A 24,850-nucleotide genomic window follows, 5' to 3' on the forward strand; every position below is an offset into this window, starting at 1 on the left:
CAGAGCAAAACTGAATGACAGTACGAAAGCAATGAACCAAAGTTAATTAGTTAGTCATACGGTGAACTGCCTTATGAGCGACCAAGGTAAAAGCTTCCCAAGAACTGCTCTTTGCCTCCAATGTAACGAAGAAGGCACGTACCTCTCATCCTCACAAACACAACACTTCCAGCGCTCAAACGAGTAGCTGCACCCGTGTACACTACCTTGTCTCGCTTTGCTGGAGACGGCACAAAATTCACACCAGCGGCTATCACGCTTGATCTGAAACTTGAGCCGCTTCTCACTTCGTAAGCGCAGTGTCTCATAGACGATGTTGTCGGGGTCATGTGAATCTGAGCGTAAACGTAGTAGATTCCATCCGTCGGCACGATGAAGCCATTTTTGTTGACTTTTATGTTTCCACTCATCATGTCTGAGCTCCAACTTCCCGTTAAAGTCGTTCCTAAACGACAGGGAAAAATTATTAAAAATATAACCCTCTATCAAAGGCGCAAACCCTTTATATATGTTCCTGAAAACTTTCCGATGAGATGAACCGTAGGACCATTTTGAAATGGCAGATAAAATGCGCCAAGATATCGTCCAGACCCCGAATAAAAGTTGCAGCCAAACCATGAGTACATTCGAAGGATGTGGTTTGCACTAAGGTTTGCGGCTAGTCCAGTGTACTCAGTTCTAAGCTTATATTCAGCACCTCGTGCGTAAATGGATGCTAATCTCGAGTTTGAGCCAACCTGCTGCAACCAAAATCCACAGTCCTGATTGCTAGAGGGCTGAAATGCCTGCTGTCCGAATACAAAATAAAGACCGCGTTTTGGAATAGTAAGACCGTAAGAATTGTGAGATGCACCCCCACGGTGCAACGCACTTTTCCATGAACCGAAATATGAACCTAGATTGCATACCAAGACCGTTTTTATCAAAACATTTGTTAAATGTACCGTTACTCATTCCGCCATAGTTAGAACCATACTGATTAGTGACGGGAGGACCATCTGTATCAAGGAAGTTAAATGAAACAAATAACGCTCCAAGGAATGTTTCTCCTAAATGGAAGTGATCGTGATCAAAAGTGCAATCCCGGTGAATATACATTTTGATAACGTCTCCTTGATTTAGAAGTTGTATCACCCCGGTGTATTTGGTATGATCCTGAGCCAGTCCTAGTAGAGGTGTCCTGATAGGCATGCATCTTCCTTGATGAACCGGGAGCAAGATGAAACCAAGTACACTTATCACTAGAATGAGGGTCTTGCTGAAGTTGTCCGTAAACGTAATAAAGACCGGTAAATGGTACGACTATTCCATCATCCACTAACGTCATTCCACCGGAGAGAATAGGAGGCTGTGATAGTAAGTTGTGTGAGTTCCATGGCTTCAAAATCGAGTCTGTAATACAGAATTGCAGCAATGCAAGCAATCGTTTTAGTGATCAGTTACTTGATGTATATCTGCCAGAAAACTGTCCGTAGACATGAGCTATGGGAGTGGTGCCGGCCAATGGAAAAGCAGACATCTTCAATAAAAGAATAATCAGTGCCCGCTAGTTGTCAAGTGCACTGGCCATACCACTGCGTTCAGCTAATAAGAAAGGACTTTTAGTAAATTTAACAATGCGTTCTGTACATACTTGTTTTTGTATTGGATCGATGTTCTTTACATAAAAGTAAAAATAAATTTCATAAATGTGTCATATATGCTACGCACATACCTGTTTTGGTATTGCATCAATCTTTACTCATAGAAAAGTAAATTTTAAAATGTGTTATGTTATGTTATGCGTGCATACTTGGTTCTTCATTGCATCAATCTTAACTCATAAAAATTAATTTAAAAAATGCGTTATGGTATGTACATCATACCTTACTTTGCATTGCTTCAATCTTTATTTAAAATATAAAATAAACATACACTCTCTGTGCACACTATCATTCTGCTTTCTACCTTTCTCTCCAGAGGATCCAAGTAGGGTGCAGCTGTGACGCTCGAGGACAACAACACCAAAATAGTGAATAAGAGACGGGCCATTCTTTTGCTATAGCTATAGGTGAAAAACTGCGGTCTTGATTCGAACCAAAGAACAAACTGAATCCCAAACTCCGAGACCTGGTTCTTATATATGCTTCCAATTACGTAATACACGTGTTTTGATTTCTGCCCTACTTTGCCTAATGCAAATAAACTGCACCCCGTGTTTACCAACAAAAAGCGGGATACCAAATATGTCCATTTCTAAGGACAAAGGCGTTGTGTCCGAAGAAAAACAGGCGTTGAAAAAAGTACTCAAGGGCGTCGCCGTTGTACTCACGTGAAGTCTCGTGCACAACTCGAAGAGGTCAAACGTCGAGCATTGAGAGAGACTGCAGCCCTACAGAAAAGAAAAAAATCTACCAGTTACGCTAGCACTTCAATTCATCATCTGACTTGTATGTGGTCGATTTTTGCTCCTTTCCAAGTGCTTCCTGTAATGCATCTAAGCTCTTGGCGTCTACAAACAACATGAGGTCTCTATAACATAACTGGAATCTGATCATAACGTGGCAAATTTGCTCTACTCAGCTCATGGCATACACATAGCGACAATCAAACGCAAAGGCAGCACTAAAACATCAATGAAACAAAGTTAGTTAGTCATACGGCGAACAGCCACACGAGGGACGAAGGTAAAAGCCTCCCAAGAACTGCTCTTTGCCTCCAATGTAGCGAAGAAGGCACGTACCTCTCATCCTCACATAGACAATGCTTCCAGCGTTCAAACGAGTAGCTGCGCCCGTGTAGACGACCTTGTCTCGCTTTGCTGGAGACGGCACAAAACTCACACCAGCGGCTATCACGCTTGGTCCGAAACTTGAGCTGCTTCTCAGTTCATAAGCGCAGTGTTTCATAGACGATGTTGTAGGAGTCATGTGAATCTGAGCGTAAATGTAGTAGATTCCATCCGTCGGCACGATGAAGCCATTTCTGTCGAGTTTCATGTTTCCGTTCATCATGGTAGGGCTCCATCCTCCCGCTAAGGTTGTTCCTAAAAGGTAAGAATAAATTACTGTATTTAAGTATCGCCGTCTATTGAAGGCACAAACCCTTTATATATGTTCCTGAAAATTTTCCAATGAGATGAACTGTAGGACCGTTTTGGAATGGCAGATAAAAAGCCCCAATGTAATTCAAAGTCGATGAAGCAAAGTAACAGCCAAACCATGCGTGCATTCGAAGGTACCGGCCTGCACTAAGGTTTGCGGCCAGTCCAGTGTACTCAGCTCTGTCGTCGTAATTAGCTTCAAAACTACGTATGTAAGTGGATGCCAATCTCGAGTTTGAGTATTGTTGCTGCAGCCAGAATCCGCAGTCTTGATTGCTGGATTTTGGATCCAATGTCTGCTGGCCGAATACAAAATAGAGACCCCGTTTTGGAATAGTAAGACCTTGATGAGAGGAGGATGCACCACCATGACTCAAAACATGATTATGCCATGAGAAGACCGAACCTTAAATGTATATACTTGAGAAGCCATTTCTATCTAAATGCCTGTACGGTTTACCGTTGCTCCTACTTCCAGAGGAATAAGAATAAAAGCTATTAGTGACGGGAGGACCATCGTTATCAAGGAAGTTGAATGAAACAAAAAACGCTCCAAGAAACGTTTCTCCTAAATGAGAGTAATCCAAAGTGCAATGCAAAACATACATTCTGATAACGTCTCCTTGATTTAGAAGTCTTATCGCCCCAGTATATTTGGTATGATCCTCTGAGCCAGTCTTAGTTTTGCTCAACGTATAGGCATGTATAACTTGTGATGAACCGGGATTAAGACGGAAGCGACAACCAGAATCACCAGAGTGAGGGTCAAAGTGAAGTTGCCCATAAACGTAATAAAGACCGGTAAATGAAACGACTATTCCATAATCTACTAACGTCATTCCACCGGCGAGGATAGAAGGCTGTGACAGCGAGCCATGTGACTTCCATGGCTTCAAAAGTGACCACCCTGCAACACAGAAAAAATTGCAGTAATGCAAGCAACCGCTTTAGTAATCACCTGACGATGAGTATTTGCCAGGAAACTGTCCGTAGACATGGGCTACGGGAGTCGAACCAGCCGTAGGAAATGCAGTCATCTTTATTAAGAAAAAACCGATGCCAGCTAGTCGTCAAGTGCACTAGCTATTACCACTGCATTCAGCTAATAAAAGAATTAGCAAATTTAAAATGCAGTATAATCTACATACCTGGTCTTGCATTGCTTCAATCTTTACTCGTAAAATAAACATACTCTCTGTGTACATCGCCAAGTTTAAACTCCCTATTACCTTTTTCTCCAAGGGAGCTATGTACGTCTTCTGACCAAGTACAACTGAGACGTTCAAAGACCAGAAAAATAAGACAGCCCTGGCGAAGATCCTTCTCGCAATCATTCTCTTCTGAACGAAAGATAGCACAAACTGTGGGGAATTTTTTTACTAGACTAGTACCGTTTTGTAACAGCTGATTTCTTTTTGAATGCTTTGTGCCAAGAACGCTGCACGCGCAACTGAGAGTTCAACACGCAAACAAGGTATTTTATTCAGAAGAGCGCCGTGTTTAGAAGCACAAAACATCCGGACAGATAAAGGAGCGCTTTGGGGCACTCAGCCACTGACAAAAGAAGTCATTGTTTTCTAGAAATAGAAAAGAATCAACAGCAAAGGGGTTTGAGAGTACAGTTCGCGGCCTCGTTCTGCAGAGGACCCGCTTCTGACTAAAACTGAAATAAACGTGCCTTAGCTAAGTCGTACGTGAGGCTACAACGCGTAAACAGCCTGTGTGGCTTACTCGTACTCGCACAAGACGCAAAGAAGCACCTTGGGGAACAAGATATGAAATTAATTCAAGACTAAATTATCCTTTGTCTAAGACAATAGGCAGCACTTTCATTTTTGTCGAAACTTATCAATGCCGTGAGGTGTGGCTCCAATTCTAGGGTAGTCCATTCATTCCGTCAGGTGCTCGTCGTCTAGAGAGGCGGTACAGACTAATTCAAGCCTTGAAACAACACAAAGGGCCTCTCCATTCAAGATCTTATCAAAAGAACACACAAGACACAACTAAAATATCAAATCGCCCAGCTAAAGCGACCGAAAAAGAAATCCAGTGTTGGAAGGGGGGAAAAGGGGAAATTCGATAGAGCAGTGCGACACGGCGGAAACAATAACGAAAAAAGAACACGCTGAAGAAACGTCAGGGACGCGCGAGTACAGTGAGAAGACTAGAAGTGGTCTACGAGCAAACTGGAAAGAACGGACGAGACCGACTCCTTGGAAGCTCGTATAGTAAGCCGATACATCTAAAAGACATCATTGACGTGAGATCCATTGAGAATTTTCCTACCTTCGCTTCAATATTCGGCTCCAAACGCGCTAGACAACCGATCTGGGCGGCGGTTGTGTGAAGAATTCCCACGAAGACAAAGTTATCGGGGTTCGGATCGACGTTCGAGAGCAGAGCCGGTCCAAAACCGGAGAGCTGCAAAAACAAGATACAAAAATTCATATTTTAATCTCATTAATTATGCGTCACGCTCCCAAATGAATAAATAAACGCTGTGTACTAACCTTGGCTCGCGTTGCGTCGCTGTCGATGGGAAACTTGGCGTTGAAGACGCTCTGCTTCTCTTGGGGTCCGCCCAGCTGCTTCCAACGAGCGAAGAAGTCCTGCGCTGCCATTTCAGTGGGAGAGAAGAACTTATTGACGAATATCGGAAGCCTGAGAGTGATTCTCTGGGGAGCCCCATTGAAACTAATAGAAAAAGAAAACGTCTAATATGTATAGAGTTAATTATTAGTAATTGGCTTTACGAAAATTGGAAATCGAGTAGAGGAATTTCGCTGAATTCCTCCATGCATTCGACGCGATTGGGAGCCCGGTTCGAGAGAAGTTCCAACGGGTTTTGCCTGAATGCGAAGTTCTGCGAAAAATTAAATCATTACGAACGTGAAATCGAATCAATTTTCCAAGTCTTACGGCTTCCTAGGGATCCCGGAAGCTGCACGTCACTGCGAAAATTCGTCAGAGCCGATAGGGTCTTATTCCCAAAGAAAATCTCAACGCGACCTGTGCATGTGGCAACTTGAGCTTGACTGAAATTGTGGCCATAACGCTAATTGATTACATACCTCGAAGCCGATGTCGATTGGGAGCGATTTCACGGGGAAGTAGCGGCCTGCTGTCCAATTTAAGTCTGATGCATTTATGCCGACGTATCTTCAAGGTGTAATTACTCTCGGAGAGTCGTGATAGGGCCCTCTTTGGGTTACCGGTTTTTTATGAGAAGCTGGTGGGCGTTTGGCTTCGGTAGAGGCTTCGTCACTATGCTCGTCGCTTTTCTGAAGTCTGCTGTTAGTTGATTGACTACGATCTTTCGAAAAGACGACGGAAGAGACATTATTGCGTCAAAACGTAACGTGCTCTACCTCTAACCAGATAACCACGCCTCAAAAGATTCGTGAAAATTAATTATTGTGATCTGAAAAAGACGCCAAAAAATTCTCGATTTGCCTTGAAGAACTAGGTGCAAAGACAAGGTGCCAAGACACATATCTTTTGACTAATACTCAGCGCAAATGAATGAAGCGATAACCAAACGCAAAGACAGCACTAAAACATCAATGAAACAAAGCTAGTTAGCCCCACAGCGAATAGCCATACGAATGACCAAGGTAAAAGCCTCCCAAAAATTGCTCTTTGCCTCCAATGTAGCGAAGAAGGCACGTACCTCTCATCCTCACATAGACAACGCTTCCAGCGCTCAAACGAGTAGCTGCGCCCGTGTACACCACCTTGTCTCGCTTTGCTGGAGACGGCACGAAACTCACACCAGCGGCTATCACACGTGATCCAAAACTTGAGCTGCTTCTCAGTTCATAAGCGCAGTGTTTCATCGACGATGTTGTAGGAGTCATGTGAATCTGAGCGTAAATGTAGTAGATTCCATCCGTCGGCACGATGAAGCCATTTCTGTCGAGTTTCATGTTTCCGTTCATCATGGTAGGGCTCCATCCTCCCGTTAAGGTTGTTCCTAAAAGATAAGAATACATTACTGTATCAAAGCATTGCTGTCTATTGAAGGCACAACCCTTTATATATGTTCCTGACAAATTTCCAATGAGATGAACTGTAGGACCGTTTTGGAATGGCAGATAAAAAGCCCCAATGTAATTCAAAGTCGATGAAGCAAAGTAACAGCCAAACCATGCGTGCATTCGAAGGCGTTGGCCTGCACTAAGGTTTGCGGCCAGTCCAGTGTACTCAGTTCTGTCGTCGTAATTAGCTTCAAAACTTCGTATGTAAGTGGATGCCAATCTCGAGTTTGAGTATTGTTGCTGCAGCCAGAATCCGCAGTCTTGATTGCTGGATTGCGGATCCAATGTCTGCTGGCCGAATACAAAATAGAGACCGCGTTTTGGAATAGTAAAACCGTAAGAACTGTAGGATGCACCACCACGGTGATACTGTTGTAAGTTGCGCCATCGGAAGTATGAACCTAAAATGTATCTGGAGCTCAGTAGGCCGTTTCTATAGAACGTCTGTACGATTTACCGTTACTCAGACTTCCATACGAATAAGAGTAATAGTCGACAGCGACGGGAGGACCATCGTTATCAAGAAACTTGAAAGAAACAAAAAACGCTCCAAGAAACGTTTCTCCTAAATGAGAGTAATCCAAAGTGCAATAGTAAACATACATTCTGATAACGTCTCCTTGATTTAGAAGTCTTATCGCCCCAGTATATTTGGTATGATCCTCTGAGCCAGTCTTAGTTTTGCTCAACGTATAGGCATATATTTTTGATGATGAACCGGGATCAAGACGGAACTGACAATTAGAATCACCAGAGTGAGGGTCAAAGTGAAGTTGCCCATAAACGTAATAAAGACCGGTAAATGGAACGACTATTCCATGATCTAGTAACGCCATTCCACCGGCGAGAATAGAAGGCTGTGACAGCGAGCCATGCGACTTCCACGGCTTCAAATATGAATCTGCAACACAGAAAATCGCAGCAAGAAACCGCTTTAATTAATAATCACATGTGTATCTGCCAGAAAATTGTCCATAGACATGGGCTACGGGAGTCGAACCAGCCGTAGGAAATGCAGACATCTTTATTAAGAAAAAAAACCGATGCCAGCTAGTCGTGAAGTGCACTAGCTATTACCACTGCATTCAGCTAATAAAAGAGTTAGCAAATTTAAAATGCAGTATAATCTACATACCTGGTCTTGCATTGCTTCAATCTTTACTCGTAAAATAAACATAGACTCTCTGTGTACATCGCCATGTTTAATTAAACTCCCTTTTACCTTGTTCTGCAGGGGAGACATGTACGGCTTCTGACCAATCACAACTGAGACGTTCAAACACCAGAAAAATAAGACAGCCCTGGCAAAAATCCTCCTCGCCGTCATTATTTCTTCTGAAAGAAAGAGAGTACACACTCTGGGGCCTTTTGTACTAGACTAGTACCGCTTTGTCACGGCTGATTTCTTTTTGAATGCGTTGCCAAGAACGCTGCACGCGCAACTGAGAGTTCAACACACAATCAAGGTGTTCTATTCAGAAGAGCGCCGGCGTTAGAAGCACCAAACATCCGGACAGATAAAGGAGCGCTTTGTGGGCACAAGGTTGTGTACAATCACGTTGGATATGGTTTATCTAAGCGATGCACGTACATACCCGCCTTAGACTGATCCACCCACCACCCCTCACGGGCACTAAGCCATTGACAAATGAAGTCCTTGTTTTCTAGACGAGAATCAACGGAAATAGGGTTTGAGAGACGGTACAGTTGGCAATCTTGCTCTGCAGAAGACGGTTTCTGACCAATCACAGCCTCTTGCGTTCAAAGACTAGAAGACTACCTAAAAACTGAAATAAACGTTTCATAATTGAGTCGTACATGGTTCATTTTATATTCAATCCGTACCATTCCATCACGGCTGATTTTCCAAGTGGTTGTGCACAGCCTACTCGCAATGCGCCCCCATAGACGCGTCAAATGTCCGGATGGATAAAGAAGCCCCTTGGGGAACAAGACGTGAAATTGATTCAACCTAAATGCTCCTTTGTCATACTTTGTCAAGTGACAAGACGTTGTCCACCTTAGAATTGAAGCCACACCTCACGGCACTGAAAGTTTTGGCAAAATTGAAAGTGCTGCTAGTCGTCTAGACAAGCATCAGCGGCACTGTGGTTTGCGAGAGGCGGCACAGACTAATCCAAGCCTTCCTTGGCGCCTAGAAACAACACAAAGAGCCTCTCCATTCAAGATCTTATCAAAAGAACACACAAGACACAACTAAAATATCAAATCGCCCAGCTAAAGCGACCGAAAAAGAAATCCAGTGTTGGAAGGGGGAAAAAGGGGAAATTCGATAGAGCAGTGCGACACGGCGAAAACAATAACGAAAAAAACACGCTGAAGAAACGTCAGAGACGCGCGAGTACAGTGAGAAGACTAGAAGTGGTCTACGAGCAAACTGGAAAGAACGGACGAGACCGACTCCTTGGAAGCTCGTATAGTAAGCCGATACATCTAAAAGACATCATTGACGTGAGATCCATTGAGAATTTTCCTACCTTCGCTTCAATATTCGGCTCCAAACGCGCTAGACAACCGATCTGGGCGGCGGTTGTGTGAAGAATTCCCACGAAGACAAAGTTATCGGGGTTCGGATCGACGTTCGAGAGCAGAGCCGGTCCAAAACCGGAGAGCTGCAAAAACAAAATACAAAATTCATATTTTAATCTCATTAATTATGCGTCACGCTCCCAAACGAATAAATAAACGCTGAGTACTAACCTTGGCTCGCGTTGCGTCGCTGTCGATGGGAAACTTGGCGTTGAAGACCGCCTGCTTCTCTTGGGGTCCGCCCAGCTGCTTCCAACGAGCGAAGAAGTCCTGCGCTGCCATTTCAGTGGGAGAGAAGAACTTATTGACGAATATCGGAAGCCTGAGAGTGATTCTCTGGGGAGCCCCATTGAAACTAATAGAAAAAAACAACGTCTAGTGTGTTTAGAGTTAATTATTAGTAATTGGCTTTACGAAAATTGGATATCGAGTAGAGGAATTTCGCTGAATTCTTCCATGCATTCGACGTTGAGAAGTTGCTGCGATTGGGCGCCCGGTTCGAGAGAAGTTCCAACGGGTTTCGCCTGAATGCGAAGTTCTGCGAAAAATTAAATCATTACGAACGTGAAATCGAATCAATTTTCCAAGTCTTACGGCTTCCTAGGGATCCCGGAAGCTACTTCACTGCGGAAATTCGTCAGAGCCGATTGGGTCTTATTCCCAAAGAAAATCCCAACGCGACCTGTGCATGTGGCAACTTGACTGAAATTGTGGCCATAACGCTAATTGATTACATACCTCGAAGCCGATGTCGATTGGGAGCGATTTCACGGGGAAGTAGCGGCCTGCTGTCCAATTTATGCCTGATGCATTTATGCCGACGTATCTTCAAGGTGTAATTACTCTCGGAGAAGTTGTGATAGGGCCCTCTTTAGGTTACCGGTTTTTTATGAGAAGCTGGTGGGCGTTTGGCTTCGGTAGAGGCTTCGTCACTATGCTCGTCGCTTTTCTGAAGTCTGTTGTTAGTTGATTGACGACGATCTTTCGAAAAGACGATGGAAGCTGAAGCGACATTTTTGCGTCAAAACGTAGCGTGCTCTACCCCGGCGACAAAGGCGGCAAGGTGTTATCGATAAAATGCATATATTTGGATCAACATGACCTAAACTAGTAATTAATTAAAAGCAGAAGCAAGCATTAAACCAAAGCAATAAAAGAGTTTATCACACAGTGGACGAATGTCCAAGGTAAAAGCCTCCCAAGAACTGCTCCTTGGCTCCACTGTATGCACCAAGATAGCACGTACCTCTCATCTTCACATAGACAACGCTTCCAGCGCTCAAACGAGCAGCAGCGCCCGTATGCACCACCTTGTTCCGACTAGCTGGAGACGGCACAAAACTGACACCAGCAGCTATCACCCTTGATCCAAAACTTGAGCTGCTCTTCAGCTCATAAGCGCACTGTTTCATAGACGACGACGTGGGAATCATGTGAATCTGAGCGTAAACGTAGTAGATTCCATCCGTTGGGACGACGAAGCCGCGGCCATTTTTGTCGAGTCTTATGTCTCCGCTCACCATGTTGGAGCTCCACCTTCCCGATAAGATCGTTCCTACGTATAAAAGAATGTTGACAAATTAGTGATGCAATGAATTTGTGCACAAACCCTTTGTATGTGTTCCTGAAAACGATCCGATGAGATGAACTATAGGACCGTTTTGGAACGGCAGATAAAAAGCTCCGAAGAGAGATGCATACGCGTAACGATAATTGAAGTAACAGTTGCTGAACATTGAGTACATTCGAAGGTAGTTGTTTGCACTGAGGTCTGCAACCAGTCCAGTGTACTCGGTTCTCTCGTCATAATCAGCTTCGTAACTTCGTATGTAAGTAGATGCCAATCTCGAGTTTGAGCCCTCCTGCTGCAGATAAAATCCGCAATTCTGATTGCTAGATTTTGGATCTAATTCCTGCTGTCCAAAGACGTAATAAAAACCTCGTTTGGGAAAGCGAAACCCGACGCCGCTATGCTGATATGCTCCGCCTTGTTTCAAAAGACTGTTCCATGAAGGGAGATACGAACCTAAAATGCGTACATGAGGTAATTTCAATCGAAATGCCGGTATGGTTTACCGGAACTCTTCGTTCCAGAGTAAGAACCCCATTGAAAACTGGCGGGAGGACCACCGTTATCAAGGAAGCTAAATGAAACAAATATCGCTCCGAGAAACGTTTCCCCCAAATGAACGTAATCCAAAGTGCAAGTTGAAGAAATAAATATTCTGATAACGTCTCCTTGGTTTAAAAGTCTTGTTTCTCCAGTGTATTTAGTATGATCTTCTGATCCAGTTTTAGTCTTGCTGTTCGTATAAGCATATACATACGACGAACCAGCATAAAGACGAAAGGAACAATCAGAATCACCGGAGTGAGGGTCTAACTGAAGTTGTCCGTAAACGTAATAGACACCGGTAAATGGAACGACTATTCCATCATCTATCAACGTCATTCCACCGGCGAGGATAGGAGAGTGTGACAGTGAGCCATGCGAGTTCCACCGCTTCAAATATGAGCCTGTAACACAGAAAAAATTGCAGCAATGCAAGCAACGGCTTTAAGAACTACCTGACGTGTATCTGCCAGAAAATTGTCCGTAGACGTGGGCTACAGGAGTCGAACCAGCCGTAGGAACAGCAGACATCTTAAGAATGAAAAAATCAATTCAAGCTAGATATGAAGTAGTTGCGCTAGCCATTACCACTGAATTCAGCTAAATAAAAGAGTTGGTGAGTTTAATACGCAGTACATATAATGTACATACCTGATCTTGCATTGCTTCAATCTTCATTCATAAAATAAAATAAAATAAAATAAGCATACACTTTGTATACATCGTCATTCTCCTTCGTACCCTTCTTTGCAGAGGATCCAAGTAGGGTGCAGCTGTGACGCTCGAGGACAACAACACCAAAATAGTGAATAAGAGACGGGCCATTGTTTTGCTATAGCTATAGGTGAAAAACTGCGGTCTCGATTCGAACCAAAGAACAAACTGAATCCCAAACTCCGAGACCTGGTTCTTATATATCGATCGCCTACGCTTCCAATTACGAAATACCCGTGTTTTGATCTCTGCCCTACTTTGCCTAATGCAAATAAACTGCACCCCGTGTTTACCAACAAAAGCGGGATACCAAATATGTCCATTTATAAGGACACAGGCGTTGTGTCCGAAGAAAAAACGGGCGTTGAAAAAAAGTACTCAAGGGCGTCGCCGTTGTACTCACGTGAAGTCTCGTGCACAACTCAAAGAGGTCAAACGTCGAGCATTGAGGGGAGACTGGAGCCCTACAGAAAAGAAAAAAATCTACTTTACGCTAGCACTTCAATTCATCATCTGACTTGTATGTAGTCGATTTTTGCTCCTTTCCAAATGCTTCCTGTAACGCATCTAAGCTCTTGGCGTCTACAAACAACATGAGGTCTCTATAACATCACTGGAATCTGATCATAACGTGGCAAATTTGCTCTACTCAGCTCATGGCATACACGTAGCAACAATCAAACGCAACGACAGCACTAAAACATCAATGAAACAAAGTTAGTTAGCCTCACAGCGAATAGCCAGACGAGTGACCAAGGTAAAAGCCTCCCAAGAACTGCTCTTTGCCTCCAATGTAGCGAAGAAGGCACGTACCTCTCATCCTCACATACACAACGCTTCCAGCGCTCAAACGAGTAGCTGCGCCCGTGTACACCACCTTGTCTCGCTTTGCTGGAGACGGCACAAAACTCACACCAGTGGCTATCACGCTTGGTCCAGAACTTGAAGTGCTTCTCAGTTCATAAGCGCAGTGTTTCATAGACGATGTTGTAGGAGTCATGTGAATCTGAGCGTAAATGTAGTAGATTCCATCTGTCGGCACGATGAAGCCATTTCTGTCGAGTTTCATGTTTCCGTTCATCATGGTAGGGCTCCATCCTCCCGTTAAGGTTGTTCCTAAAAGGTAAGAATAAATTACTGTATTTAAGTATCGCCGTATTGAAGGCACAACCCTTTATATATGTTCCTGACAAATTTCCGATGAGATGAACTGTGGGACCGTTTTGGAATGGAAGATAAAAAGCCCCAATGTAATTCCAAGTCGATGAAGTAAAGTAACAGCCAAACCATGCGTGCATTCGAAGGTACTGGCCTGCACTAAGGTTTGCGGCCAGTCCAGTGTACTCAGTTCTGTCGTCGTAATTAGCTTCAAAACTTCGTATGTAAGTGGATGCCAATCTCGAGTTTGAGTTATCTTGCTGCAACCAGAATCCGCAGTCTTCATTGCTGGATTGTGGATCCAATGTCTGCTGGCCGAATACAAAATAGAGACCCCGTTTTGGAATATTAAGACCTCGATAAGAGGAGGATGCACCACCATGACTCAAAACATGATTATGCCATGAGAAGACCGAACCTTAAATGTATACTTGAGAAGCCATTTCTATCTAAATGCCTGTACGGTTTACCGTTGCTCCTACTTCCAGAGGAATAAGAATAAAAGCTATTAGTGACGGGAGGACCATCGTTATCAAGGAAGTTGAATGAAACAAAAAACGCTCCAAGAAACGTTTCTCCTAAATGAGAGTAATCCAAAGTGCAATAGTAAACATACATTCTGATAACGTCTCCTTGATTTAGAAGTCTTATCGCCCCAGTATATTTGGTATGATCCTCTGAGCCAGTCTTAGTCTTGCTTATCGTCCAAGCCCATATATCTCGTGATGAACCGGGATCAAGATAAAACTGACAACCAGAAGTAGTGTCACCAGAGTGAGGGTCTAGCTGAAGTTGCCCATAAACGTAATAAAGACCGGTAAATGGAACGACTATTCCATCATCTACAAACGTCATTCCGCCGGCGAGGAAAGAAGGCTGTGACAGCGAGCCATGTGACTTCCATGGCTTCAAAAGTGAAGCTGCAACACAGAAAAAATTGCAGCAATGCAAGCAACCGCTTTCGTAATTACATGTGTATTTGCCAGAAAACTGTCCGTAGACATGGGCTACGGGAGTCGAACCAGCCGTAGGAAATGCAGACATCTTTATTAAGAAAAAAACCGATGCCAGCTAGTCGTCAAGTGCACTAGCTATTACCACTGCATTCAGCTAATAAAAGAGTTAGCAAATTTAAAATGTAGTATAATCTACATACCTGGTCTTGCATTGCTTCAATCTTTACTCGTAAAATAAACATAGACTCTCTGTGTACATCGCCAAGTTTAATTAAACTCCCTATTACCTTGCTCTGCAGGGGAGAGATGTACGACTCCTGACCAATCACAATTGAGACGTTCAAAGACCAGAAAAATAAGACAGCCCGGACAAAGATCCTTCTAGCTGTCATTTTCTCTTCTGAAAGAAAGACAGTACAAACTGTGGGGCATTTTTATACTAGACTAGTACCGTTTTGTCACAGCTGATTTCTTTGTAAATGCTTTTCCAAGAACGCTGCACGCGCAACTGAGAGTTGAACACACAAACAAGGTATTTTATTCAGAAGAGCGCCGGCGTTAGAAGCACAAAACATCCGGACAGATAAAGGAGCGCTTTGGGGCAATCAGCCACTGACAAAAGAAGTCATTGTTTTCTAGAAATAGAAAAGAATCAACGGCAAAGGGGGCTGAGAGAACGCGGCCTCGTTCTGGAGAGGACCGCTTCTGACCAATCACAAGACAACGGCAGCTTCATCTCTTCTAAAACTGAAATAAACGTGCTTTAACTGAGTCGTACGCGACGCGTCAACGTCCGGATAGATAAAGAAGCACCTTGGGGAACAAGATATGAAATCAATTCAACCCAAATGATCCTTTGTCTAAGACAATAGGCAGCACTTTTATTTTTGTCAAAACTTATCAGTGCCGTGAGGTGTGGTTTCAATTCTAGGGTAGTCCATTCATTCCATCAGGTGCTCGTCGTCTAGAGAGGCGGAACAGACTAATCCAAGCCTTCTTTGGCGCCTAGAAACAACACAAAGGGCCTCTCCATCAAGATCTTATCAAAAGAACACACAAGACACAACTAAAATATCAAATCGCCCAGCTAAAGCGACCGAAAAAGAAATCCAGTGTTGGAAGGGGGGGAAAAGGGGAAATTCGATAGAGCAGTGCGACACGGCGAAACAATAACGAAAAAAGAACACGCTGAAGAAATGTCAGGGACGCGCGAGTACAGTGAGAAGACTAGAAGTGGTCTACGAACAAACTGGAAAGAACGGACGAGACCGACTCCTTGGAAGCTCGTATAGTAAGCCGATACATCTAAAAGACATCATTGACGTGAGATCCATTGAGAATTTTCCTACCTTCGCTTCAATATTCGGCTCCAAACGCGCTAGACAACCGATCTGGGCGGCGGTTGTGTGAAGAATTCCCACGAAGACAAAGTTATCGGGGTTCGGATCGACGTTCGAGAGCAGAGCCGGTCCAAAACCGGAGAGCTGCAAAAACAAAATACAAAAATCATATTTTAATCTGATAAAATTATGCACCACGCTCCCAAACGAATGAATAAATAAATAACCTTGGCTCGCGTTGCGTCGCTGTCGATGGGAAACTTGGCGTTGAAGACGCTCTGCTTCTCTTGGGGTCCGCCCAGCTGCTTCCAACGAGCGAAGAAGTCCTGCGCTGCCATTTCAGTGGGAGAGAAGAACTTATTGACGAATATCGGAAGCCTGAGAGTGATTCTCTGGGGAGCCCCATTGAAACTAATAGAAAAAGAAAACGTCTAATATGTATAGAGTTAATTATTAGTAATTGGCTTTACGAAAATTGGAAATCGAGTAGAGGAATTTCGCTGAATTCTTCCATGCATTCGACGTTGAGAAGTTGCTGTGATTGGGCGCCCGGTTCGAGAGAAGTTCCAACGGGTTTCGCCTGAATGCGAAGTTCTGCAAAAATTAAATCATTACGAACGTGAAATCTAATCAATTTTCAAGTCTTACGGCGATCCCGGAAGCTGCACGTCACTGCGGAAATTCGTCAGAGCCGACTGGGTCTTATTCCCAAAGAAAATCCCAACGCGACCTGTGCATGAGCTTGACTGAAATTGTGGCCATAACGCTAATTGATTACATACCTCGAAGCCGATGTCGATTGGGAGCGATTTCACGGGGAAGTAGCGGCCTGCTGTCCAATTTATGTCTGGTGCATTTATGCCGACGTATCTTCAAGGTGTAATTACTCTCGGAGAGTCGTGATAGGCTCTCGGAGAGTCGTGATAGGGCCCTCTTTGGGTTACAGGTTTTTTTTATGAGAAGCTGGTGAGCGTTTGGCTTCGGTAGAGGCTTCGTCACTATGCTCGTCGCTTTTCTGAAGTCTGTTGTCAGTTGATTGACGACGATCTTTCGAAAAGACGACGGAAGAGACATTATTGCGTCAAAACGTAACGTGCTCTACCTCTCGATAACCAGATAACCACGCCTTAAAACTCGCCTCAAAAGATTCGTGAAAATTAATTAATGTGGTCTAAAAAAGACGCCAAAAAATTCTCGATTTGCCTTGAAGAGCTAGGTGCAAAGACAAGGTGCCAAGACACATCTCTTTTGACTAATACTCAGCGCAAATGAATGAAGCGACAATCAAACGCAAAGACGATGGAAGAGACATTATAACGTGCTCTACCTCTCGATAACCAGATAACCACGCCTCAAAAGATTCGTGGAAATTAATTAATGTGGTCTGAAAAAGACGCCAAAAAATTCTCGATTTGCCTTGAAGAGCTAGGTGCAAAGACAAGGTGCCTCTTTTGACTAATACTCAGCGCAAATGAATGAAGCGGCAATCAAACGCAAAGACAGCACTAAAACATCAATGAAACAAAGTCAGTTAGCCACACCGCGAACAGCCACACGAGTGACCAAGGTAAAAGCCTCCCAAGAACTGCTCTTTGCCTCCAATGTAGCGAAGAAGGCACGTACCTCTCATCCTCACATACACAACACTTCCAGCGTTCAAACGAGTGGCTGCACCCGTGTACACCACCTTGTCCCGCTTTGCTGGAGACGGCACAAAACTCACACCAGCGGCTATCACGCGTGAGCCGAAACTTGAGCTGCTTCTCAGTTCATAAGCGCAGTGTTTCATCGACGATGTTGTAGGAGTCATGTGAATCTGAGCGTAAGTGTAGTAGATTCCATCCTTCGGCACGATGAAGCCATTTCTGTCGAGTTTCATGTTTCCGTTCATCATGGTAGGGCTCCATCCTCCCGCTAAGGTTGTCCCTAAAAGGTAAGAATAAATTAGTGTATTAATTAAAGCATTGCCGTCTATGGAAAAGACACAACCCTTTATATATGTTCCTGACAAATTTCCGATGAGATGAACTGTAGGACCGTTTTGGAATGGCAGATAGAAAGCGCCAAAGTATCGTCCAGACCCCGATTTAAAGTAACAGCTGAACCATGTGTACACTCTAAGGAGCTGGCCTGCACTAAGGTTTGCAGCCAGTCCAGTGTACTCCGTTCTGTCGTCGTAATTAGCTTCAAAACTTCGTATGTAAGTGGATGCCAATCTCGAGTTTGAGTTATCTTGCTGCAACCAGAATCCGCAGTCCTGATTGCTGGATTTTGGATCCAATGCCTGTTGTCCAAATAAAAAATAGAGCCCGCGTTTGGGAACAGGAAGGCCGTAATAGTGGTTGGATGCGCCACCACGGTTGTATAAGCTGCTCCACGAACTGACGACAGAGCCTAAAATGTATACCTAGGCCGTTTCTATCAAAATATCTGCTCGGTTTACCGTTACTCGTACTTCCATAGAATGCATAAGTAGAAAGATACATATTAGCGACGGGAGGACCATCGTTATCAAGAAAGTTGAATGAAACAAAAAACGCTCCAAGAAACGTTTCTCCTAAATGAGAGTAATCCAAAGTGCAATAGTAAACATACATTCTGATAACGTCTCCTTGATTTAGAAGTCTTATCGCCCCAGTATATTTGGTATGATCCTCTGAGCCAGTCTTAGTTTTGCTCAACGTATAGGCATGTATCTGTCGTGATGAACCGGGATCAAGACGGAACTGACAACCAGAATCACCAGAGTGAGGGTCAAAGTGAAGTTGCCCATAAACGTAATAAAGACCGGTAAATGGAACGACTATTCCATCATCTACCAACGTCATTCCACCGGCGAGGATAGAAGGCTGTGACAGCGAACCATGTGACTCCCATGGCTTCAAAACTGGCCCTGCAACAAAGAAAAAATTGCAGCAATGCAAGCAACCGCTTTAGTAATTACATGATGAGTATTTGCCAGAAAACTGTCCGTAGACATGGGCTACGGGAGTCGAACCAGCCGTAGGAAATGCAGACATCTTTATTAAGAAAAAACCGATGCCAGCTAGTCGTCAAGTGCACTAGCTATTACCACTGCATTCAGCTAATAAAAAGAGTTAGCCAATTTAAAATGCAGTATAATCTACATACCTGGTCTTGCATTGCTTCAATCTTTACTCGTAAAATAAACATAGACTCTGTGTACATCGCCATGTTTAATTAAACTCCCTATTACCTTGTTCTGCAGGGGAGACATGTACGGCTTCTGACCAATCACAACTGAGACGTTCAAACACCAGAAAAATAAGACAGCCCTGGCGAAGATCCTTCTCGCTGTCATTATTTCTTCTGAAAGAAAGAGAGTACACACTGTGGGGCATTTTGTACTAGACTACTAGTAGTACCGCTTTGTCACGGCTGATTTCTTTTTGAATGCGTTGCCAAGAACGCTGCACGCGCAACTGAGAGTTCAACACACAAACAAGGTGTTTTATTCAGAAGAGCGCCGACGTTAGAAGCACCGGACAGATAAAGGAGCGCTTTGTGGGCGCAAGGTTGTGTACAATCACGTTGATATGGTTTATCTAAGCGATGCACGTACATACCCGCCTTAGATTGATCCACCCACCCCTCACGGGCACTAAGCCATTGACAAATGAAGTCCTTGTTTTCTAGACGAGAATCAATTGAGAGACGGTACAGTTCGCAACGTTGCTCTGCAGATGACGGCTTCTGACCAATCACAGCCTCTTGCGTTCAAAGACTAGAAGACTACCTAAAAACTGAAATAAACGTGCCATAATTGAGTCGTACATGGTTCATTTTATATTCAATCCGTACCATTCCATCACGGCTGATTTTCCAAGTGGTTGTGCACAGCCTACTCATACTTACAATGCGTCCCATAGACGCGTCAAATGTCCGGATGGATAAAGAAGCCCCTTGGGGAACAAGACGTGAAATTGATTCAACCTAAATGCTCCTTTGTCATACTTTGTCAAGTGACAAGACGTTGTCCACCTTAGAATTGAAGCCACATCTCACGGCACTGAAAGTTTTGGCAAAATTGAAAGTGCTGCTCGTCGTCTAGACAAGTAGCAGCGGCACTGTGGTTTGCGAGAGGCGGCACAGACTAATCCAAGCCTTCCTTGGCGCCTAGAAACAACACAAAGGGCCTCTCCATTCAAGATCTTATCAAAAGAACACACAAGACACAACTAAAATATCAAATCGCCCAGCTAAAGCGACCGAAAAAGAAATCCAGTGTTGGAAGGGGGAAAAAGGGGAAATTCGATAGAGCAGTGCGACACGGCGAAAACAATAACGAAAAAAAACACACTGAAGAACGTCAGGGACGCGCGAGTACAGTGAGAAGACTAGAAGTGGTCTACGAGCAAACTGGAAAGAACGGACGAGACCGACTCCTTGGAAGCTCGTATAGTAAGCCGATACATCTAAAAGACATCATTGATGTGAGATCCATTGAGAATTTTCCTACCTTCGCTTCAATATTCGGCTCCAAACGCGCTAGACAACCGATCTGGGCGGCGGTTGTGTGAAGAATTCCCACGAAGACAAAGTTATCGGGGTTCGGATCGACGTTCGAGAGCAGAGCCGGTCCAAAACCGGAGAGCTGCAAAACAAAATACAAAAATTCATATTTTAATCTCATTAATTATGCGTCACGCTCCCAAATGAATAAATAAACGCTGTGTACTAACCTTGGCTCGCGTTGCGTCGCTGTCGATGGGAAACTTGGCGTTGAAGACCGCCTGCTTCTCTTGGGGTCCGCCCAGCTGCTTCCAACGAGCGAAGAAGTCCTGCGCTGCCATTTCAGTGGGAGAGAAGAACTTATTGACGAATATCGGAAGCCTGAGAGTGATTCTCTGGGGAGCCCCATTGAAACTAATAGAAAAAAACAACGTCTAGTGTGTTTAGAGTTAATTATTAGTAATTGGCTTTACGAAAATTGGATATCGAGTAGAGGAATTTCGCTGAATTCTTCCATGCATTCGACGTTGAGAAGTTGCTGCGATTGGGCGCCCGGTTCGAGAGAAGTTCCAACGGGTTTCGCCTGAATGCGAAGTTCTGCGAAAAATTAAATCATTACGAACGTGAAATCGAATCAATTTTCCAAGTCTTACGGCTTCCTAGGGATCCCGGAAGCTGCACGTCACTGCGAAAATTCGTCAGAGCCGATTGGGTCTTATTCCCGAAGAAAATCCCAACGCGACCTTGAAAAAAATATATAAATAAATCAAATTCTGTATGTAACCGTACCTAAATTGTTCCTGTATTCCCCTTTGACTCCAATCTGCATGAACTCGTTCTCATACAAAATCCCGTTGTGTTTGAACAAGAATCTAGGATAGAATTGAATTAACGTTCTATTGAGTATTCTCTTCACTATGACTGTACTTGTTGAGGGCTTCGGTCGCAGCCGGCGTCATGACTGGACCGCTTGATGGTGGCGCCGCCGTCGTCGCCGGTGCCGCCGCCGGTGCCGCCGCCGCACTCGAACCACCAAAAGCATCAAAAAACGAATCTCCCCCCGTCGAAGCGACGGGAGCCGGCGCCGGAGCGGGAGCCGGAGGCTCGGCAATGTCAACAAGAGAATCACTCTTCAATTTCAAAAAAATCAAATATATATAATTAATTATTATTATTGATTTTACCTGTCCTGCAAGTTGCGCTATTGTGACTGGTTTCGCCATGGTTGGATGTTGACTGACGGCAGCGGCGGCGGAAGCAGAAACGGCGGCCGGAGCGGCTGCGACAGCGTCGCCGTTTGGAATAGCCGTTTCACTAGCACCTTCTATGGGAGCCCCTCCTTTCTTCTTCTTCAATTTAGCGAGAAGACTGCTCTCTCGTTCGGGAAACGGAGGCATTTCCTCCAAGACGGTTGCCTTGAAGGAGAGAGAGAGAAAAAGATACAAAATCCCTTATTTATTTATTTATTTTCTACCAGAACGTCTCTTGATGCCACGGTGGAGAGTCTCAAGTATTCGAGAGATCGTTGCTGGAGTTCGGCGTCCGAATTCCTTATTTGGGAATCGTGTTGCAAAATCTAACAGAAAAATAAACGATAATTAAAAATCAATTTCTCACGGACTACCTCTCGAATGGTGGGACTTATTTCCGGAAACAAATTGATGAATTTCATGTACGTCGAAAGAAGAAGAGCCTTGGTTGGCTGACTGCAGAACGGATACTTATCATGTAGCAACTTGAACTGAACAAGAGGACTAAAAAGACATTTGGATCCATGTACGAGCTCTTGGACTACTACTTTAGGTACCTAGATCGTTGATCTCCCGCTATCAAATTTCCAAACTCGCCCAAAATGTATCCGCCGACTTTTACCATGTTCTCGTGGCAGGCCGAAGCCTGAAGCGCCTAAAGAGAAAAAAAGGAGTGTCATATACAGAGCCACGGTCTTGAATAGAACCCCGCCGTCGATGAAGTCCTCCATCTCTACATAATAGAGTCTCAGGACACTATTCTATATATGTACCTACCTCAAAGACTGTCTTGGCTGCGTATCCCTGAACGTCGTCTCTATTGATCACAATCTGCACCACTCGATACCAAACCTGAGCGAAAATGATTGGCTATTTTTATTAATTTTTAATTAACAATTATTCACTTCTTCGCTGACAAAGTCTCCCGCCATTCGTATCAAATTCAATATTGTGTCGACGTACCACGTGTAATCGGCCGCGTATTTTTCAGCCAAAATTGCAATTTTCAAAACCTAATAACACGTTAAATAATAGAGAAATTATTAACCTTTCTAATGACCGACCAGTTCTTCTCGAATGGCATAGTCAGCCGTTTCCAAATAGGTCAGCATCTCCTGAACAATCGTCTCCGAGTTCCCCTTGTCGCAAACGGCGTAGAGAAGATCCACAGCGCGCTGTCTCACACTAACATCCCTCTCAGTCTAATAAAAATAATTAATACTGTTTAAATTTTATGGCCTTTTTTCTCTATACGACCTTCAATGCATTGAGAACCGTTTCCTGATGCTTGCTCACCGCTTCTCTCGAGAATTCCGACCTCGCCAGCTTGCACATTCCCTCCAGAGCCAAATATCTTGAATAGAAAAAGTCAAGTCCTACCATAACACTATCCCATCCACGTAGAATACCTCAAATTCGTTTCGCGGTGCTGCAAGTATTGCCCAAGCTGATTACTGGCTCTCACCAACAAATTAGGTTCACTAGCAAATAAAAAATAATAATTAAATTATAATATATTATTTATCTACGTACTCGTCCAGGTGAATGATCAGATTGATGGCCTCAAACAGAACGGCGTTCTTTGCATTGGAATGCTGGACTTTCTTCGACTTGGGCGGCTCCTAAGAGAACACCAGTCCCTTCCTCACACACTAAGTCTATTCTATGTACCTGAGCTCGATTCAAAATCGCTTCCAAGGACTCAATAAGGCGTCCACGTGCAACAGCATCCGCTAGAAAGACACAGACATTGAAATATAAGTACTCTATAGCTAATAATCTGTTCACGTGACACTGATACCACTATTGTTTCTTACTTGGAGGATGATGAAGTTGAAGCAATTTGAGCAGCTTGACTGAGAGCCAGGGAGCCGGTACAAAGTAGTACGTATAGTCTTGAAGATCCGTAAAAGACGTCGAGACAATCTGAGAGCAAAACCCGAAAATAAAAAAAGAACTAAATAAATAAAAAATTAAATTCTTACCCTGCTAAGTCTATTGATCGCCAAAGAGACGCACGACTGGACTTCTTCCGGGTTGCGCAGAGACAAAGCGTGAATCAAACTGCAAGCTGACGTCACAACACCCTAAAAATATAAATAATACTAATCAGTATTTAATTCTCTATGAGTCATACTAGATGTTTGTCTGTAATCAGTTGGACTATTCTCGCTGCCCATTCGCCAGTGGGAACGGCTTGGGGAACGGTCCGAAGCAATTTGAGCATACACAGAATGGCATTCTGCTTCACTCCATCCAAAACATCCCTAAGAAAAAAATTTAATAATCTCATTACCTATTTATTTATTGATGCTTACGCTGCGACGCAAAGTTTCGGTATGTCCTGCGCGAGCGCTTCGCCCATTTCCATGTTCGCCATGTCGGCGACGCAGGACAATGCCAAGTTGATATAAATAGCATTTCGACTCGCCAAATCGTGCTTGATCGATTGAATAATGAGTTTCATCAAATCGCTGTGCGCGCTCACGAGAACCGAAATGAACAAATAACCCTAAACGAAAAAATTCCATAAAATAAATAATAATAATAATTTGAATGTGTACAATTTGTTTTTCGGTGTATTTGCTTGAGGAGAGCAAATTTACGGCTTCCATGTAGCCGAAATCGATGTCGTTGCCAAGGAGAAAGATGAAGAGCAATTTGCACACGTACTTCTTTTTCTGATACCCGTCCAATTGCTTATCGCCTTTTTAGAGAGAGAGAAGGAACCCACGCGTGCCACGCCCCCTTGCGAAAACGGTTCCAATTGAGCCTTACCCTTGAATTTCGATCGAATGTTGGCGAGTTCTTTGTTGATTCGCTTTCGTTCTTGCTCTTTGGACTTGCCTGCGCGAAGGGAAGAGCGTTTTTTCGATGATCGGGGCGGCGAGAAAGGGGGCCCCGCTCGCTTTTCGGCGCTCGCCTGCGATCGACTTACAGTTGCGAATGTCCGCAATGAAGACGGCGAGACCGCGCATGCCTTCGCCTTTCATCGTAACGGTTTTCTTCAAAGAGACGAGTCGAAAAATCGCGCTATGGCGCCTTTTTGGAGCACTCCACCTTCGACGCCGCACTCGATTTGCAGTATTCCGGTGAGACGTCGGCTTTTCGACGGCGTGAGTTTGGAAATTCGTTGCTTTTCCACGCGGTGGCGTTCCAGCCGAAGTCCCGGATAGC

The 24,850-nt window shown here is 44.1% G+C and overlaps 9 protein-coding genes across 14 annotated transcripts; all 9 read right to left on the reverse strand.

Annotated features, from left to right (window-relative positions):
- Window positions 1-4: 4 nt before the first annotated feature.
- LOC136191241 (uncharacterized) lies at window positions 5-4,972 on the reverse strand. The gene is made up of 18 exons (XM_065979544.1): window positions 4,474-4,972; window positions 4,312-4,422; window positions 4,231-4,251; window positions 4,173-4,184; window positions 4,041-4,119; window positions 3,543-3,989; window positions 3,084-3,488; window positions 2,428-3,025; window positions 1,948-2,371; window positions 1,866-1,886; window positions 1,793-1,813; window positions 1,715-1,735; window positions 1,634-1,657; window positions 1,444-1,584; window positions 1,097-1,392; window positions 945-1,049; window positions 500-895; window positions 5-445 (listed from the first exon to the last, which is right to left on the reverse strand). Exons 1-8 carry the CDS (start codon window positions 4,597-4,599, stop codon window positions 2,631-2,633), a joined length of 1,596 nt encoding a protein of 531 aa, XP_065835616.1. The 5' UTR covers window positions 4,600-4,972; the 3' UTR covers window positions 5-445; window positions 500-895; window positions 945-1,049; window positions 1,097-1,392; window positions 1,444-1,584; window positions 1,634-1,657; window positions 1,715-1,735; window positions 1,793-1,813; window positions 1,866-1,886; window positions 1,948-2,371; window positions 2,428-2,630.
- A 69-nt stretch (window positions 4,973-5,041) lies between these two features.
- LOC136191250 (AP-2 complex subunit alpha-2-like) lies at window positions 5,042-6,409 on the reverse strand. Its single transcript, XM_065979559.1, has 7 exons — window positions 6,295-6,409; window positions 6,154-6,241; window positions 6,002-6,091; window positions 5,836-5,945; window positions 5,593-5,776; window positions 5,369-5,503; window positions 5,042-5,324 (listed from the first exon to the last, which is right to left on the reverse strand). The coding sequence occupies exons 4-7, from the start codon at window positions 5,877-5,879 to the stop codon at window positions 5,247-5,249; spliced, it is 441 nt and encodes a 146-aa protein (XP_065835631.1). The 5' UTR covers window positions 5,880-5,945; window positions 6,002-6,091; window positions 6,154-6,241; window positions 6,295-6,409; the 3' UTR covers window positions 5,042-5,246.
- A 153-nt stretch (window positions 6,410-6,562) lies between these two features.
- On the reverse strand, window positions 6,563-10,690 carry LOC136191246 (uncharacterized). 3 transcript variants are annotated; one of them, XM_065979554.1, is made up of 13 exons: window positions 10,550-10,690; window positions 10,408-10,495; window positions 9,113-9,274; window positions 8,965-9,060; window positions 8,715-8,906; window positions 8,505-8,590; window positions 8,342-8,454; window positions 8,255-8,275; window positions 8,197-8,208; window positions 8,069-8,141; window positions 7,577-8,020; window positions 7,113-7,520; window positions 6,563-7,055 (listed from the first exon to the last, which is right to left on the reverse strand). In XM_065979554.1, the coding sequence occupies exons 7-13, from the start codon at window positions 8,444-8,446 to the stop codon at window positions 6,661-6,663; spliced, it is 1,458 nt and encodes a 485-aa protein (XP_065835626.1). In that variant the 5' UTR covers window positions 8,447-8,454; window positions 8,505-8,590; window positions 8,715-8,906; window positions 8,965-9,060; window positions 9,113-9,274; window positions 10,408-10,495; window positions 10,550-10,690; the 3' UTR covers window positions 6,563-6,660. The 3 variants fall into 3 exon arrangements, with proteins under 3 accessions (XP_065835626.1, XP_065835624.1, XP_065835627.1); XM_065979552.1 differs by having other exon boundaries at window positions 8,505-8,647; XM_065979555.1 differs by having other exon boundaries at window positions 8,342-8,451; window positions 8,505-8,906.
- On the reverse strand, window positions 9,496-9,951 carry LOC136191328 (AP-2 complex subunit alpha-2-like). The gene is made up of 3 exons (XM_065979652.1): window positions 9,841-9,951; window positions 9,618-9,752; window positions 9,496-9,573 (listed from the first exon to the last, which is right to left on the reverse strand). The coding sequence occupies exons 1-3, from the start codon at window positions 9,949-9,951 to the stop codon at window positions 9,496-9,498; spliced, it is 324 nt and encodes a 107-aa protein (XP_065835724.1).
- LOC136191239 (AP-2 complex subunit alpha-2-like) lies at window positions 9,618-24,839 on the reverse strand. 2 transcript variants are annotated; one of them, XM_065979542.1, is made up of 26 exons: window positions 24,734-24,839; window positions 24,612-24,678; window positions 24,452-24,520; window positions 24,238-24,380; window positions 23,992-24,185; window positions 23,811-23,940; window positions 23,659-23,760; window positions 23,491-23,599; window positions 23,345-23,406; window positions 23,207-23,295; window positions 23,083-23,154; window positions 22,931-23,027; window positions 22,738-22,875; window positions 22,579-22,686; window positions 22,451-22,525; window positions 22,231-22,328; window positions 22,048-22,177; window positions 21,898-21,999; window positions 21,608-21,838; window positions 21,351-21,553; window positions 21,213-21,295; window positions 21,077-21,166; window positions 20,897-21,020; window positions 20,654-20,837; window positions 20,431-20,565; window positions 20,106-20,386 (listed from the first exon to the last, which is right to left on the reverse strand). In XM_065979542.1, the coding sequence occupies exons 2-26, from the start codon at window positions 24,664-24,666 to the stop codon at window positions 20,309-20,311; spliced, it is 2,901 nt and encodes a 966-aa protein (XP_065835614.1). In that variant the 5' UTR covers window positions 24,667-24,678; window positions 24,734-24,839; the 3' UTR covers window positions 20,106-20,308. The 2 variants fall into 2 exon arrangements, 1 of the variants encoding a protein (XP_065835614.1); XR_010670804.1 differs by lacking the exons at window positions 20,106-20,386; window positions 20,431-20,565; window positions 20,654-20,837; window positions 20,897-21,020; window positions 21,077-21,166 and adding exons at window positions 9,618-9,752; window positions 9,841-10,024; window positions 10,084-10,207; window positions 10,264-10,351.
- LOC136191243 (uncharacterized) lies at window positions 10,736-13,218 on the reverse strand. Its single transcript, XM_065979547.1, has 9 exons — window positions 13,015-13,218; window positions 12,900-12,960; window positions 12,524-12,620; window positions 12,434-12,454; window positions 12,371-12,382; window positions 12,238-12,313; window positions 11,746-12,186; window positions 11,279-11,695; window positions 10,736-11,224 (listed from the first exon to the last, which is right to left on the reverse strand). Exons 1-9 carry the CDS (start codon window positions 13,061-13,063, stop codon window positions 10,833-10,835), a joined length of 1,566 nt encoding a protein of 521 aa, XP_065835619.1. The 5' UTR covers window positions 13,064-13,218; the 3' UTR covers window positions 10,736-10,832.
- Window positions 13,034-15,146, reverse strand: LOC136191244 (uncharacterized). Of its 2 annotated transcripts, XM_065979549.1 has the most exons (8): window positions 15,062-15,146; window positions 14,898-15,010; window positions 14,811-14,831; window positions 14,753-14,764; window positions 14,626-14,698; window positions 14,125-14,574; window positions 13,668-14,072; window positions 13,035-13,612 (listed from the first exon to the last, which is right to left on the reverse strand). In XM_065979549.1, the coding sequence occupies exons 2-8, from the start codon at window positions 15,000-15,002 to the stop codon at window positions 13,224-13,226; spliced, it is 1,455 nt and encodes a 484-aa protein (XP_065835621.1). In that variant the 5' UTR covers window positions 15,003-15,010; window positions 15,062-15,146; the 3' UTR covers window positions 13,035-13,223. The 2 variants fall into 2 exon arrangements, with proteins under 2 accessions (XP_065835620.1, XP_065835621.1); XM_065979548.1 differs by lacking the exon at window positions 15,062-15,146 and having other exon boundaries at window positions 13,034-13,612; window positions 14,811-15,002.
- Window positions 15,784-16,526, reverse strand: LOC136191251 (AP-2 complex subunit alpha-2-like). The gene is made up of 4 exons (XM_065979560.1): window positions 16,421-16,526; window positions 16,178-16,361; window positions 15,960-16,094; window positions 15,784-15,915 (listed from the first exon to the last, which is right to left on the reverse strand). Exons 1-4 carry the CDS (start codon window positions 16,462-16,464, stop codon window positions 15,838-15,840), a joined length of 441 nt encoding a protein of 146 aa, XP_065835632.1. The 5' UTR covers window positions 16,465-16,526; the 3' UTR covers window positions 15,784-15,837.
- LOC136191245 (uncharacterized) lies at window positions 17,394-19,847 on the reverse strand. Of its 2 annotated transcripts, XM_065979550.1 has the most exons (9): window positions 19,773-19,847; window positions 19,337-19,714; window positions 19,168-19,280; window positions 19,083-19,103; window positions 19,024-19,035; window positions 18,895-18,970; window positions 18,394-18,843; window positions 17,940-18,344; window positions 17,395-17,876 (listed from the first exon to the last, which is right to left on the reverse strand). In XM_065979550.1, the coding sequence occupies exons 3-9, from the start codon at window positions 19,270-19,272 to the stop codon at window positions 17,482-17,484; spliced, it is 1,464 nt and encodes a 487-aa protein (XP_065835622.1). In that variant the 5' UTR covers window positions 19,273-19,280; window positions 19,337-19,714; window positions 19,773-19,847; the 3' UTR covers window positions 17,395-17,481. The 2 variants fall into 2 exon arrangements, with proteins under 2 accessions (XP_065835623.1, XP_065835622.1); XM_065979551.1 differs by lacking the exons at window positions 19,337-19,714; window positions 19,773-19,847 and having other exon boundaries at window positions 17,394-17,876; window positions 19,168-19,277.
- Window positions 24,840-24,850: the final 11 nt, after the last annotated feature.

This window comes from Oscarella lobularis, chromosome 9 (assembly GCF_947507565.1).
Source record: "Oscarella lobularis chromosome 9, ooOscLobu1.1, whole genome shotgun sequence".
Taxonomy (NCBI): Eukaryota; Metazoa; Porifera; class Homoscleromorpha; order Homosclerophorida; family Oscarellidae; genus Oscarella; species Oscarella lobularis.